This window comes from Polypterus senegalus, chromosome 3 (assembly GCF_016835505.1).
Source record: "Polypterus senegalus isolate Bchr_013 chromosome 3, ASM1683550v1, whole genome shotgun sequence".
Lineage (NCBI taxonomy): Eukaryota > Metazoa > Chordata > Cladistia > Polypteriformes > Polypteridae > Polypterus > Polypterus senegalus.
The window spans coordinates 115394027-115408997 of NC_053156.1; the positions used below are offsets into that span (position 1 = coordinate 115394027).

The following is a 14971-nucleotide window of genomic DNA, read 5'->3' on the forward strand; positions in this document are numbered from 1 at the left end:
ACAGGAAGTTGATGTTTATTCTTGGCACAGAGGTAAGAACTGTTGCCTTATAACCCAAAGGTATCGGATTCGAGTCTCAGCGCTCCGATTATTGAGCTACTGCTATTATTATTACTATAATAAAAACATACATTTGACCTAACACCTGGTGTAAATTTTGGCTACTTAAAAAATGAGCACTAACTTTTACATTATTCAGTTTTATTTTGTCAGTGACGTTTACGTGGTACAACGAAATTGTCTCTCCCTCTCGGAGTTGATGGCATTTATCTCCATTCTTTTAACAAGAGCAGCGATGACCACTATTGGTGCTGTGGCTGATGCCTACTCAGGACTATTTGTTGTACCGGCAATCAAAGATACAATATTCCATATCTGCCATGTGGCATTCCAAGTCTGCGGTCATAAAGCTTCTGGAGCCGTTTCCGGACAAAGGCAGAATTGTAACAATAGAAAGCTTCTTCACAGTGCTTTTGCTTGCTAATAGACTGTTGCAGTGCAACACAACTCTGCTTGGCACCATAAAGTGCGATGGGAACTTGCACCTGCAGCTAAAGTCACTTTAGTACGCAAGCAATTTGCCACGCTAGTGTTTAGATCTGGCATTGCCGTGCTGATGGTGTATATATGCCCACAAAGAAGAAGCATCTGATTTCAGTCTGTAAAAGCCGGTGTAAAGTGTAAAAGATATTGCTGAAGAGGTATAAACAGACACACAAACACTGGTGAATCTTGTTTTCTTGGTATCTTGTTATTTGAATTTTTTGTTATTCAGTTTTATTTTTGAATAAAAGCAGACTTGTTTCTTTAAACCTTTGAGAAAGGGTTTATTTTATATTCCAGTAACCACTTGAATGAGATCAAAATCGGTCTCGGCCTCTCTCACAAACGCACATGAAAACGCTATGCCATTTCAACTTTTTTTTTTCCCGAACTTGCCTGTACCCTGTGTTATGGTGGATGATACAGACAGACTTTGTACAGTACAGGCAAGATCGAAAAAAAAGACATGTTCAAATGACAACTCTCTGCCACTTTGATATTCCATGGTTTCCTCCATAAAGCTCAAGTGATTGACAACAAAATTTAAGAGTTGTGAGTGCTCTTTCTTGTGTCACAATGCACAGCGCTGAATGTAAAAAACAGATCATGATCTTGGCTTCTGTGACTTTTGCCTGCACAGTCTGTTAAACAGTAAGGGGTTTTAGTTTTAGTTTTTTTTTTTTTTTTAAGTATGCATTTGTATGTAAACAAAGGGCATTTTCACAGTAAAGCCTTTACAGAAAGTATCATTCAGAAAAAAAACAAACATATTGGGCAACATATATTTCAAAGAAAATAAGCCAAATATGAACTACTAAAAAGCAGTGCATCTGCTCTCCAGTGTCCAGGATTCACATTCCTTATCTTCTTGTTGTCCACATGGAATTTGCATGTCCTGCCTGGGTTCACGTTACATGACAATTCAATTGAAACTCAGTAAATGACAAACCACAATCTGGTGGTGGCATTACAAGATATTAACCCATGAAAGAACATTGCATTTGGAGGATAAATGGAAGAGTTACAAGAGATTATTATGTAAAATTAAGTAATTAAACAAACCATATGCTATAATAAAAAAACATTCACAGCACTAAACACTAGCAGTAGTGTAAAACATGAGAAAAAGAAAACCATATGCTGTGCATTCAGTATACAAAACCTTTGACTCCAACTCCTCAGTTTTAATTACAAACCGGATTCCAAAAAAGTTGGGACGCTAAACAAATTGTGAATAAAAACTGAATGCAATGATGTGGAGATGGCAAATGTCAATATTTTATTTGTAATAGAACGTAGATGACAGATCAAATGTTTCATCCGAGTAAATGTATCATTTTAAAGGAAAAATGTTGAATTTCACGGTGTCAACAAATCCCAAAAAAGTTGGGACAAGTAGCAATAAGAGGCTGGAAAAAGTAAATTTGAGCATAACGAAGAGCTGGAAGACCAATAAACACTAATTAGGTCAATTGGCAACATGATTGGGTATAAAAAGAGCTTCTCAGAGTGGCAGTGTCTCTCAGAAGCCAAGATGGGTAGAGGATCACCAATTCCCACAATGTTGCGCAGAAAGATAGTGGAGCAATATCAGAAAGGTGTTACCCAGTGAAAAATTGCAAAGACTTTGCATCTATCATCATTAACTGTGCATAACATCATCCGAAGATTCAGAGAATCTGGAACAATCTCTGTGCGTAAGGGTCAAGGCCGTAAAACCATACTGGATGCCCGTGATCTCCGGGCCCTTAAATGACACTGCACCACAACCAGGAATGCTACTGTAAAGGAAATCATAGAATGGGCTCAGGAATACTTCCAGAAACCATTGTCAGTGAACACAATCCACCGTGCCATTAGCCGTTGCCAGCTGAAACTCTACAGTGCAAAGAAGAAGCCATTTCTAAGCAAGATCCACAAGCTCAGACATTGTCACTGGGCCAGGGATCATTTAAAATGGAGTGTGGCAAAATGGAAGACTGTTCTGTGGTCAGACGAGTCACGATTCAAAGTTCTTTTTGGAAATCTGGGACGCCATGTCATCCGGACCAAAGAGAACAAGGACAACCCAAGTTGTTATCAATGCTCAGTTCAGAAGCCTGCATCTCTGATGGTATGGGGTTGCATGAGTGCGTGTGGCATGGGCAGCTTGCATGTCTGGAAAGGCACCATCAATGCAGAAAAATATATTCAGGTTCTAGAACAACATATGCTCCCATCCAGATGTCATCTCTTTCAGGGAAGACCCTGCATTTTTCAACAAGATAATGCCAGACCACATTCTGCATCAATCACAACATCATGGCTGCGTAGGAGAAGGATCCGGGTACTGAAATGGCCAGTCTGTAGTCCAGATCTTTCACCTATAGAGAACATTTGGCGCATCATAAACAGGAAGGTGCAACAAAGAAGGCCCAAGACGATTGAACAGTTAGAGGCCTGTATTAGACAAGAATGGGAGAGCATTCCTATTTCTAAACTTGAGAAACTGGTCTCCTCGGTCCCCAGACGTCTGTTGAGTGTTGTAAGAAGAAGGGGAGATGCCACACAGTGGTGAAAATGGCCTTGTCCCAACTTTTTTGGGATTTGTTGATACCATGAAATTCTGAATCAACATATTTTTCCCTTAAAATGATACATTTTCTCAGTTTAAACTTTTGTTCCGTGATTTATGTTCTATTCTGAATAAAATATTAGAAGTTGGCACCTCCACATCATTACATTCAGTTTTTATTCACGATTTGTATAGCGTCCCAACTTTTTTGGAATCCGGTTTGTAGACTAATATATTTACTATGTTGACTGAAAACATACAAGATTCTAGTCATTCATCACTGACAGAGTGAATCATCAGGCTGCTTTTTAGCAGCCTCACCTATTAAAGTTTGGGTTTAAAGGTTGTAGGGATGCTATTCTGGATAATATTTATCATTAAAGATGTCACAAACATTGAGTAGCATTAAACATGGGACAAAATGTACCAAATTTATTAAATTTCAGTTTACATTTAGTTGGAGAAGGAGTTGGTACATTTCTATCGACTCTGACAACAGTAACCTGATAGACAACTGCTTCCAAGTCCAACTCCAGCTGGGTATATATAAAACACATGGACATACACCTTTAATAATTAAACTAAAACAATATCCTGTATGCCTGTAAACAATATAAGAAATTCATTATAAAATGGCCATGAGACATCATACAAAACAATTCTATTAAATATTCCAAGCACATTAAGTATTATAGTTAATAAAATGCAACTGATGACTATTTAAAACCTCTATTCAAAAAGAGTGTGTTGTATTTTTCCAGGCAGATGTAAATGCAATACAAAAAACTATAATAATGCCTGCAATCTTCCCACTGTAGATCCACTCTTCTTTTGAGGAATGAACCATACCGTCCTTAAGGTTTTGTTTGATACCAGGTATGATACCAGTTCCTCCTAGTTCCAAAAGGTAAAAAGTTGTGGTCCATGTGGAGTCTGCATGTTCTGCATGAACTTGAATGGGTTCCCCTCCAGGAACTTTGTTTTCCTCTCACATCCTAGAAGAAATGCTTGTTAGGACAACTGGCAGTTCCAAAGTGGTTTATTCTGTGTGTGTGTGTGTGTGTAGGAAGGGATGGTTCCTGCTTTTCACCCAGGGCTGCTGGGACGTGCTCTGCCCCCAAATCCAGAGTATGTATAATGAAAGTAGCAGTGTTGTACCTTTTTAGATGTACTTTTTAAGTCTGACTGTTGTTAACAGACTGAGATAAAGCTTATGCTTTTCTGAAACCTATTGTATTGTTGCTTTAATGCCACATACAACATACTGTATATACTGTGAGCTGGAGGGCTGATCACACCCCAAGAAGATATAGACACCCCTGGGAAAACCACAACCCCTGAAACACAGACTACCCTCACATTGCTCCTTACTTTCTCACTTGCGCAATAACGCGTAATACTGTACAAGCCTCGCACAATACTCCACTAACTTAAAAGCCTTGTGCAGTGCATGTCAGTTTTGGAATTGATTGTTTTGCTTTTATCTCTATCTCTCTCTCTCTGTCTGTCTGTCTGTCTCTCTCTCTCTCTCTCTGTCTCTGACATTCTCTGCTCCTAGCGGAACTGTCATCTCTGACTTGTCATGGAGCTCGTTTAAGCTTTTGAAAAAGAAACAAATGTTTGTTTGCAGTGTTTGAATAAAATTCCTGTTTTCTACAACCATCTATGTCTCTGTGCAAATCTGTGACCGAAGTGTGACAAGTGGTACCAGAAGTGGTTGCACGGATGGATACCGCCGAGGACTTATTTCAAATGGCTAAAAGTCATGCACTTAAAGACTGGAAACTAAACATGGATGACCCAATCCGTGCGCAAATTCAAGATTTGATACATAAAGTGCACTGCTGGTTTGAAGGAGACGTGATGGAAAAAGTTGTCATGAATATACTACTTACCGGGATACCTGCAGTTCTTCGAGATGAATTTCTGCTTCATGATATTAAATCTTTAACGATTATGTCCAGACAATTGGAGGATTCACAGTCCGCTTGGAGAAAGAGCGGTGGATTTGGTGCTGCTTCGCAACCTGTGAATGAACGTCTAGGACATTCTCCTCGCTTCGATCGACAGCTACAACATCGTCAAGCTGCAGGACATGAAAATCGAATGGGGTCAGGTAGGACCCCAGGGAATCCAGTCGAAGAAGAGATACCTATTTCTGAGGAAACGGCAACAGTGGGCCGAGGAAACCGTGGACATCGCAATAATCGATAATTTGGAAGCGGAGGCGACCGTAGATGTTTCCGGGGTGATCAACTCGGCCATTTGACAAGAGAATGTTGCTTGTCTCCGGCTCAATCAATGGAAGTTGGACTGGCTGAGGTTTATTGCGCAAATATTACATATTCTTCGGATAGAAAAGATGGCTTGTTGATCCTGGTGAAATTGGTGGGCAGAGAAATCTCAGCATTGTTAGACTCAGGAAGTGACCTTTGTATCGTCTTGATGAACGATGCCTTAGAGACTGTGAGACTGTAAAAATACGCTGTGTACATGGTGATGTTAAAGATTATCAGACATTACTTCTTCCTTTAACTTATAGGGGTCGCCACTTTAAGGTTTGGTCTGCCATTTCAGACTCGTGCCCATGGCCATTACTCATAGGACGGAGAAATGCCCTTTTTCCTAAACTGATTAATAAATGTCAGGGACCAGTAGTCCAGTCCAATATTGAACTTAGTGGGGGGAGAAGAAAACCAAGACGAAGAACTGGTAGCGGCCGGGAAAAAATCTAAAGCCCAACTTAGATATTGAACCCGATCTCTCCAGTGAGACGGAGGTCACCCCCGACAATTTTCCAGAATGGCAGGCTGGTCCTTCTACATCTTCCCAGATTGCAAACGCCTCCGAACACAAACCGAGCATTAATGAACAATCAGATTTTGTGCGTTTGCAGCATACTGATAGCTCATTAGAATAAGCATTTAAACAGGCTCGCTCTGCCAATGACTCTTATTACCAAGAGCGTGATTCCGTGGGCATGAAAACCCCGCACTTTATAGAAAAGGACGGTTGCCTTTTCAGAGTGATCTCAGATCATTTAAAGGGGGAATTTATTGAACAACTGGTTGTACCTGAAGCACATAGGGAAACTGTTTTGCATCTGGCACATTCTCACATCTTGGGAGGGCACCTCGGTGCTGACAAAACCAGGGAGCTTGTTATCAAAATGATTTTATTGGCTTAATATGGGAAAAGATGTTGAACGGTTTTGTACTTCATGTCCCGACTGCCAGATCGTCTCCGCTTATAAGCCTCCTCGGCTCCCTTTGTCCTATGCCCATTTTGGAAGTTCCCTTTCAGCGGGTGGGATTAGATATTGTAGGCCCTTTACCTAAGACTAAGAATGGGTACCAATATTTGCTGGCGTTGGTTGACTATGCAACACGATATCGAGAAATGACTGTCCTAAAAAAGGCCAACTCCTCGGCTGTAGCCAAAGCTCTGTGTGATACTTTTACTCATATTGGTATCCCTAGAGAAATCTTAACTGATCAAGGCACACCTTTTACTTCTCGCGTGATGAGACAATTGTGTGACAGCTTTGCTATTAAGAAATTGAGTACTACTGTTTACCATCCTCAAACGAATGGTTTAACTGAGCGATTTAACAAAACTTTGAAACAGATGATCAGGCGAGTTGCTCATAATGATCCCACAACCTGGAACACTGTCCTGCCTTTTGTTTTGTACGCGGTGCGAGAGTCTCCCCAGGCGCCCACTGGCTTGAGTCCCTTCGAGTTGTTATTGGCAGGCGCGCGAGGCATCCTGGATGTTGTACGAGAGGAATGGATAGGAAACGAGAGAGCAGCTCAAGGACCAAGCTTTGCAGATCGACTAATTTCATTGCAAGACAGAATTTCTATGCTTTCCTCTATTGCTGTGGAACACCAACAACGAGAACAGGAAACTCAGAAGCGTCTTTACGATAGGCACAGTAAGCTCTGTGAATTCAAACCTGGTGATCGCGTTTTGGTACTGGTTCCGTCCGACCCACACAAATTCTTAGCTAAATGGCAGGGCCCCGTCATTATTGAGGAGCGTATGAGTCTGGTAAATTACAAGGTTAGAATACCAGGCCGGCAAAACCATTCCAGATTTTACACATTAACCTCTTGAAGGAATGGCACGACCGACAAGAGGTTAACACTTCCTTGGCTGCTGTTTCTCAGACCGATGTTACCATTGGTAACGATCTTACTGACACGCAAAAGACAGAACTGTTATCTTTGATAGAACGGAACACTGATGTCTTTTCAGATTTACCAGGCAAGACTAACATTACAAAACATAAAATTACCACTGAACCTGATGTTCGCAGTGCAGATGCAGCCGTTCCGGATACCGGAAGCGCGGCGAAATATTGTGCGCGAAGAGGTAAAAAAGATGCTGACACTGGGTGTAATTTGTGAAAGTAAAAGTGACTGGTGCAGCCCAGTCGTATTAGTCCCATAGCAAGACGGTTCGGTTCGGTTCTGTATTGATTTCAGACGCTTAAATAAGGTCTCTAAATTCTATGCTTATCCCATGCCCCGTGTCGATGAACTGTTGGAAAAACTGGATCAGGCGAGCTATATCTCCATGCTAGATCTCACGAAAGGCTATTGGCAGGTGCCTTTGGAGGCTAGCAGTTGTGAGAAAACCGCATTCGTGACTCCTGACGGACTTTATGAATTTACAAGACTCCGCTTGGTCTTCACGGGCACCTCTAACTTTTCAGCGTATGATGGATCAGATCCTGCGTCCTCATTCTGAATATTCCGGGGCATACCTTGACGATGTCGTGATTTTTAGCAATGATTGGAAAACACACTTAGAGTGGCTTCAAGCCGTTCTTGAAAGCTTGAGACAGGCTGGCCTTACTGCTAACCCTAAGAAATGTAAACTGGGCATGTCCGAGACTCATTACTTAGGCTATTCTATGGGCAAGGGTTTACTTAGGCCACAGTTAAGGAAAATAGAAGAAATGCTTGTTTACCCGAGACCTGAGACACAGAAACAAGTAGGCGCTTTTCTGGGGCTTGCTTGTTACTACAGAAGATTCATTCCAAATTTTGCATATAGAGCTGCTCCTCTTACAGAACTTACTAGAGCCAGAAAAAACCGACCTATCTTGTGGACAGAAAATTGCGAACGTTCTTTCAGCGATTTAAAAAAAGCATTGTCTTCTTACCCGGTTCTAAGGAACCCGGATTTCACAAAAGATTTTATCTTGCAAACAAACTCAAGTGCATTTGGTGTGGGCGCAGTCCTGTCACAAATTTTTGATGGAGAAGAACATCCAATCACATATTTGAGTAGGAAATTACTTCCTAGGGAACGTAATTATTCTACAATTGAGAAAGAATGCTTGGCAATTAGGTGGGCTCTGGAAGCGCTTCGCTATTACTTGTGGGGACGAAATTTCACTTTAGTAACTGATCAAGCTTCGCTTCACTTTAATGGTTATACCGACAGAAAGATACAAACTCTCGCCTCATGAGATGGTTTCTGGGCTTACAATCTTGCAGCTTCACAGTAAAACATCAACCAGGTTCTAAACACGTCAACGCAGACGTATTATCACGACTACATGAACCTGGTACAGAGAGTCGCTTGATTCACAGGAATGTGAATAAAGCTGAGGGGGAGGGTGTGAGCTGGAGGGTTGATCGCACCCCAAGAAGATACAGACACCCCTGGGAAAACCACAACCCCTGAAACACAGACTACCCTCACATTGCTCCTTACTTTCTCACTTGCGCAATAACGTGTAATACAAGCCTCGCGTGACACTCCGCTAGCTTAAACGCCTTGTGCAGCGCCTGTCAGTTTTGGAATTGATTGTTTTGTGTCTCTCTCTCTCTCTCTCTCTAGCGGAACTGTCATTTCTGACTTGTCATGGAGCATGTTTAAGCTTTTGAAAAAGAAACAAATGTTTGTTTGCAGTGTTTGAATAAAATTCCTGTTTTCTACAAACATCTGTGTCTCTGTGCAAATTTGTGACCCAAGCGTGACAATATATTTATTTTTTGGGAACATATGTTTAAGCAGTACTATAAAAAAAAAAAAAGTTAAACACACCATGTAAAACTCGATTTAAAGACCAGACTAAAGTATATATACACTTTATAAGGTACATTATACAGTAAAAAACAATCATTTCCAAATACATTTACTTTTCAAAACATTTTACATAAATAATAATCTTGATAAATGCAACTGGTGTTCACCTTGTTTTACTTAATAATAAGGCTCAGTAAATTCAGGCATTTTAATTTTTTTTCTTTTAGTTTTTATTTGATGTATGCAGCTGAAGGTAAATTTAGCTTTCTGTCGATTTCCAGGACAGGTTGAAATATCACTTTTGTTTACATCGCAATTTCAAAAATGCCACCTGTAGAAAAAAATAAATAGGAAAGAGTAAACTGCATTTAGTTAACCAAATTCATAAGTACTTTTTTTTTTTTTTTAAATATGCAAGGAACAGTACTTCATGTCTGGCCTATAATCTTGTGCTCTTTTTTAAATCCTGAAGGAAAATGAGACCTTAGAAACAGGCATGCCATATTTTCACAAATGATTACAACTTACCTGAAATAGTAAATTAGCAAAGTAAGTCTGGAAAGCATTTTACTCACCATGTTTACAAAATTTACGTAAACTAGACCACCAAACATGAAAACCTGACACATTTATAAATAAGAACAACACTAGTAGTGGGCTGCGTTGTCACAAAACCATATCACTGTATAATTAGAAACTCCTATGATTTTGGTAGACACCAGCATGATATATTTGTATACAATTTTTAGACTGAATTGTATTTTAACAAATAAAAAATCTTAATGATTAATTATGCACACGGGTGTTCCTCTTATATCATTCGAAGCACTTGTTTCTGCTCTGCTACTCAAATTGATTCAACAGCAGAGATTTACCTGATTATAAAGAGAAATGTCGTTCTTCGCTCACACCTAGTAACCATGGGACAAAATGTGTTTTTTTTTCATCTCCTCTCCCGGTTTCAAATGACCGGCTTTAAACATGCATACTGTATATTGTCATAGGTGATTTATCAAATGCAGAGTCATGGGGGACTAAAGCCTACATCAAATCAGGATGAGCTGCACATTACTTTTGAAAATCTGAAATGTGTTGTTTCCTACTGACACACTAATGCAGAAGTCAAAAACAGCTAAGACAAAACTTATAAGCAAAAAAAAAAAACAGTCTGGGGAATTTCAGAAATTTGCACAGTAGTGTATGTGAAAAATTTTTGAAAACAATGGCAGTTAGAAATGAAAAAGTGCCTTTTGGTGAATGTGCATATATCAAGAGGGTGTTTTTTTTTTTCTTTTGTGCTTTCACAATTACAACATTTGAATATGCTTTTAGTTTTCTATTTAGAATGTATACATGGTTCCTAAAGGGTTTTTCTGCAAGACATTATGAATTACACCAGAAACACATGTAATGCATTTATCTACCTATTATAAGTCGATTCTTACCTTTGTTCTTTATTCAAAACATTCCACTTAAAGGTAGCTAATGTATTTTCATATAAATGAATGTAAAATAATGCATCATTCGATCATCCACAAAAACACGTCTCATAATGTTTTATAATAATGCATTGTGATAAAAGATAAAAAATTCCTTTAATATTTAAAAAAAGTCATTTTACTTTTATCTATACTAATAAAAGGCAAAGCCCTCACTGACTGACTCACTGACTCATCACTAATTTTCTAACTTCCCATGTAGGTAGAAAGCTGAAATTTGGCAGACTTATTCCTTACAGCTTAATTACAAAAGTTAAGCAGGTTTCATTTCGAAATTCTACACCTAACAGTCATAACGGTCGATAACGGTCGACAATGTCCGCCATGTTGAACTTTCTTATTTATGGCCCAATCTTCACGAAATTTGGTAGGCAGCTTCCCTGCGCTAACCGAAACTGATGTACTTACTTATTTCGATGGTATGACGCCACTGTCGGCCTCCATATTGAACTTTCCAATGTCACCAATTTTCCGACTTCCCGTGTAGGTAGAAGGCTGACCCCATCTTCAGGAAATTTAGTAGGTGGCTTCCCTGCGCTAACCAAAACCGATGTACGTACTTCGGTGGTACTTTCGGTGGTATGACGCCACTGTCGGCCGCCATATTCAATTTTCAAAACGTCACTAATTCTCCAACTTCCCGTGTAGGTAGAAGGCTGAAATTTGGGAGGCCCATTCCTTACAGCTTACTTACAAAAGTTAAGCAGGTTTAATTTCGAAATTCTACGCATAACGGTCAACAACGTCTGCCATATTGAACTTTCTTATTCATGGCCCCATCTTCACGAAATGTGGTAGGCGGCTTCCATGCGCTAACCGAAACCAATGTACATACTTATTTCGTTGGTATGACACCACTGTCGGCCGCCATATTGAACTTTCCAATGTCACTAATTCTCCAACTTCCCGTGTAGGTAGAAGACTGAAATTTGGCAGGCTCATTCCTTACAGCTTACTTACAAAAGTTAAGCAGGTTTCATTTCGAAATTCTACACGTAATGGTCATAACGGTCAACAACGTCCACCATGTTGAACTTTCTTATTTATGGCCCCATCTTCTCGAAATTTGGTAGGCGGCTTCCCTGCAATAACCGAAACCAATGTACGTTCTTATTTCGGTGGCTATATTGAACTTTTCAACAGTCTTTGTTACTTATGGGCCCATCTTCAAGAAATTTGGTACACGGTTCCCAGCGCTAACTGAATCCTACTTACGTACATATATACGTCCATAGCCTGCAGCTCGGTCACCGTGTGAGGTGGCGTTGGATCCCCTATCCCAACGCCTCCCACGTTGTTGGCTGCCTGCCTATATAAGACCGTCCGTCGTTCCAGTCTCTACATTCCCTTCCTTGCTTCGCCACAAGATTCACGTCTCCCTACTGATAGCTACAGCCTTTTTGTTTAATCCACGGCTTCTCCACTGTTTTATTGTTTGTTTATTACAATTATAGTTATTGTATAGGTATTTTAGACTTACTTTACATTTCTCAGGTACCCATTTCCTTTATCATTCCAACCCCCATTACCATGTCTATCGAGGTGATCACTACTGATCAAAGAACTGTCACTTAACGAGTGGTTTCCATGCCCGGAGATAGCACCTACCTTTTCCATTCTCTTTGTTATATATTGCACGGCCATATCAGGCTCACTCTTGATATCCCGAGGAACACTGTGTCTTATGTATTGAATGACTGGGACAGGTTCAAGGTGTGGACTGATGACGGTACAGAAGATAATTATACTACACAGGAGCACTAGAAGAGTGAAATGCTTAAGCCCTTCACCTATGGTTCTGCATGCGAGTTGATGGCTGCCGCTGAATTGTTTGGTTGTCGCTTTCAAGTGTACCGAAATAGCCAAACATTTTACAACTTTCGACAACCGGCAATGCCTCTTAAACATTTTAGATTCACAGGTGACGATTTCAGTATTGGACACTTTGATGTTTATGAATGTTTAAACTCTCAAAAGCTGGATGTGATTTTATCGATGAAACCGGTGCTTACAACGCTTGACAGATGCCGAATGTCACTTCAACACAACAAGTCCTGCAAATAATGTCGTAATTGAAACAAACCATAAAACTCACATGATTATGACAGCAGCAATTCAACCTGTCAGATTTGAGACAAGATTACTGTTCACATGGCCAACTGTAAGTTGCATGCTCAAGAGTAAGCACAGCTTCGTCATATTACAACCAGAGAGCCGAACTGACAATGTGGTATACAAAGAGATCCTTAACAAATAATTATTGGCATATTTTCCCTCAGTTTAAAAAGGTTTAATTTTCTTCTTAATAAAAATTTTAATGCAGTACTTTGCGCTGCAAAGCGGGTATTTTGATATATATATATATATATATATATATATATATATATATATATATATATATATATATATATATATATATATATATACTGCTCACAAAAATTAAAGGAACACTTTAAAGAAACACATTAGATACATCAGATCTCAATATGAAGTTGGATATCTATACAAATAACGACAGGGCAATGTCTTAGGAACAAAAGGATGCCAAGTCTTTTAATGGAAATAAAAGTTTTCTGCCTACAGAGGGCTCAATTGTGTAGACACCCTAAAATCAGAGTGAAATGAAGATGTGGCAGGCTAGTCCATTTTTCAAAAACTTAATTTCTGCTACTCAAAATGCTTTTCGGTATCTTGGGTGGCCCCCACGAGCTTGTATGCATGCTTGACAACATTGGGGCATGCTCCTAATGAGACGACGGATGGTGTCTTGTGGCATTTCCTCCCAGATCTGTATGAGGGCATCCCTGAGCTGTTGTACAGTCTGAGGAGCAACCTGGCGGCACCTAATGGACGAAACATAATGTCCCACAGATGTTCTATTGGGTTTAAGTCAGGGGATCGTGAAGGCCATTCAATTGTTTCAATTCCTTCATCCTCCAGGTACTGCCTGCATACTCTTGCCACATGAGGCGGGCATTGTCGTGCATTATGAGGAAACCAGGACCTACTGCACCAGCGTAGGGTCTGACAATGGGTTCAAGGATTTCATCTCAATACCTTATGGCAGTCAGAGCGCCATTTCCTACGCAGTAGATGTCTGTGCGTCCCTCCATGGATATGCCTCCCCAGACCATCACTGACCCACCACCAAACCTGTCATGTTGAACGACGTTGCAGGCAGCATATCGTTCTCCTTGTCTTCTCCAGACTCTTTCACGTCTATCACAGCTGCTCAGGGTGAACCTGCTCTCGTCTGTAAAAAGTACAGGGCCAGTGGTGGACTTGCCAATTCTGGTGTTCTTGAGCAAATGCCAGTCGAGCTCCACGGTGCTGGGCAGTGAGCACAGGGCCCACTACAGGACGTCGGGCCCTCAGGCCATCTTCATGAAGTCTGTTCCTGATTGTTTGGGTAGAGACATTCACACCAGTGGCCCTCTGGAGGTCATTCTGTAGGGCACGAGCAGTGCTCAGCCTGTTCCGCCTTGCACAAAGGAGCAGGTATCGGTCCTGCTGATGGGTTGAGGACCTTCTACGGCCCTGTCGAGAATAACAGCCAGTCTCCTGAAATCTCCTCCATGTTCTGGAGATTGTGCTGGGAGACACATTAAACCTTCTTGCTGCAGCACGTGTGGATGTGCCATCCTGGAGAAGTTGGACAACCTGTGCAACTTCTGTAGGGTTAAGGAATCACCTCATACTGCCAGTAGAGATAATTATTCAAGCCAAAACTAGCACGAGTGGAAAACCAGCCAAAAAAGATCAAGAGGGATAAACTTGAAATGACCTCCACATGTAAAACCAGTCCTGTTTTGAGGGTTTTCTAATTGTTGCCACTTTAGTGCACCTGTCGTTAAGTCCATGAACACCAATACAGCTGAAAGTGATTAACAATGACCTCAGCTGCTTAACCAACCATAAAATTATCAGACAGGTTTAACTGATTTCATGCCAGGCCCAATAAAAAAAGTGTTCCTTTAATTTTTGTGAGCAGTGTATATATATACAAAGAAATGAAAAGTCTCAGAACAGTATCATTTCAATGGTAGGTTTATTTCAACAGTGGCAGATTGCACATCAAAAGGAAAATCGAAAAAATAACTTTAAATAAAAGATAGAAATTGATTTGCATTTCATTGAGGGAAATAAGTTTTGAACCCCTACCAACCATTAAGAGTTCTGGCTCCCACAGAGTGGTTAGACACTTCTACTCAATTAGTCACCCTCATTAAGGACACCTGTCTTAACTAGTCACCTGTATAAAAGACACCTGTCCACAGAATCAATCAATCAAGCAGACTCCACACTCTACAACATGGGAAAGACCAAAGAG

At 40.4% G+C, this 14971-nt stretch overlaps 1 protein-coding gene across 2 annotated transcripts in view; it reads right to left on the minus strand.

Moving 5' to 3' along the window:
- Nucleotides 1-9268: 9268 nt before the first annotated feature.
- Nucleotides 9269-14971, minus strand: part of ube3d (ubiquitin protein ligase E3D) — a 73738-nt gene continuing 68035 nt past the window's right edge. Inside the window, exon 11 of one of the 2 annotated variants that reach the window (XR_005632963.1) lies at nt 9269-9473. Coding sequence is in view for 1 of the 2 variants with exons in the window: in XM_039747839.1 (XP_039603773.1) it covers nt 9438-9473 (36 nt within the window). In the remaining variant the exon portion in view is untranslated. The remainder of the gene's footprint in view (nt 9474-14971) is intronic. The other variant, XM_039747839.1, reaches the window with a different exon arrangement.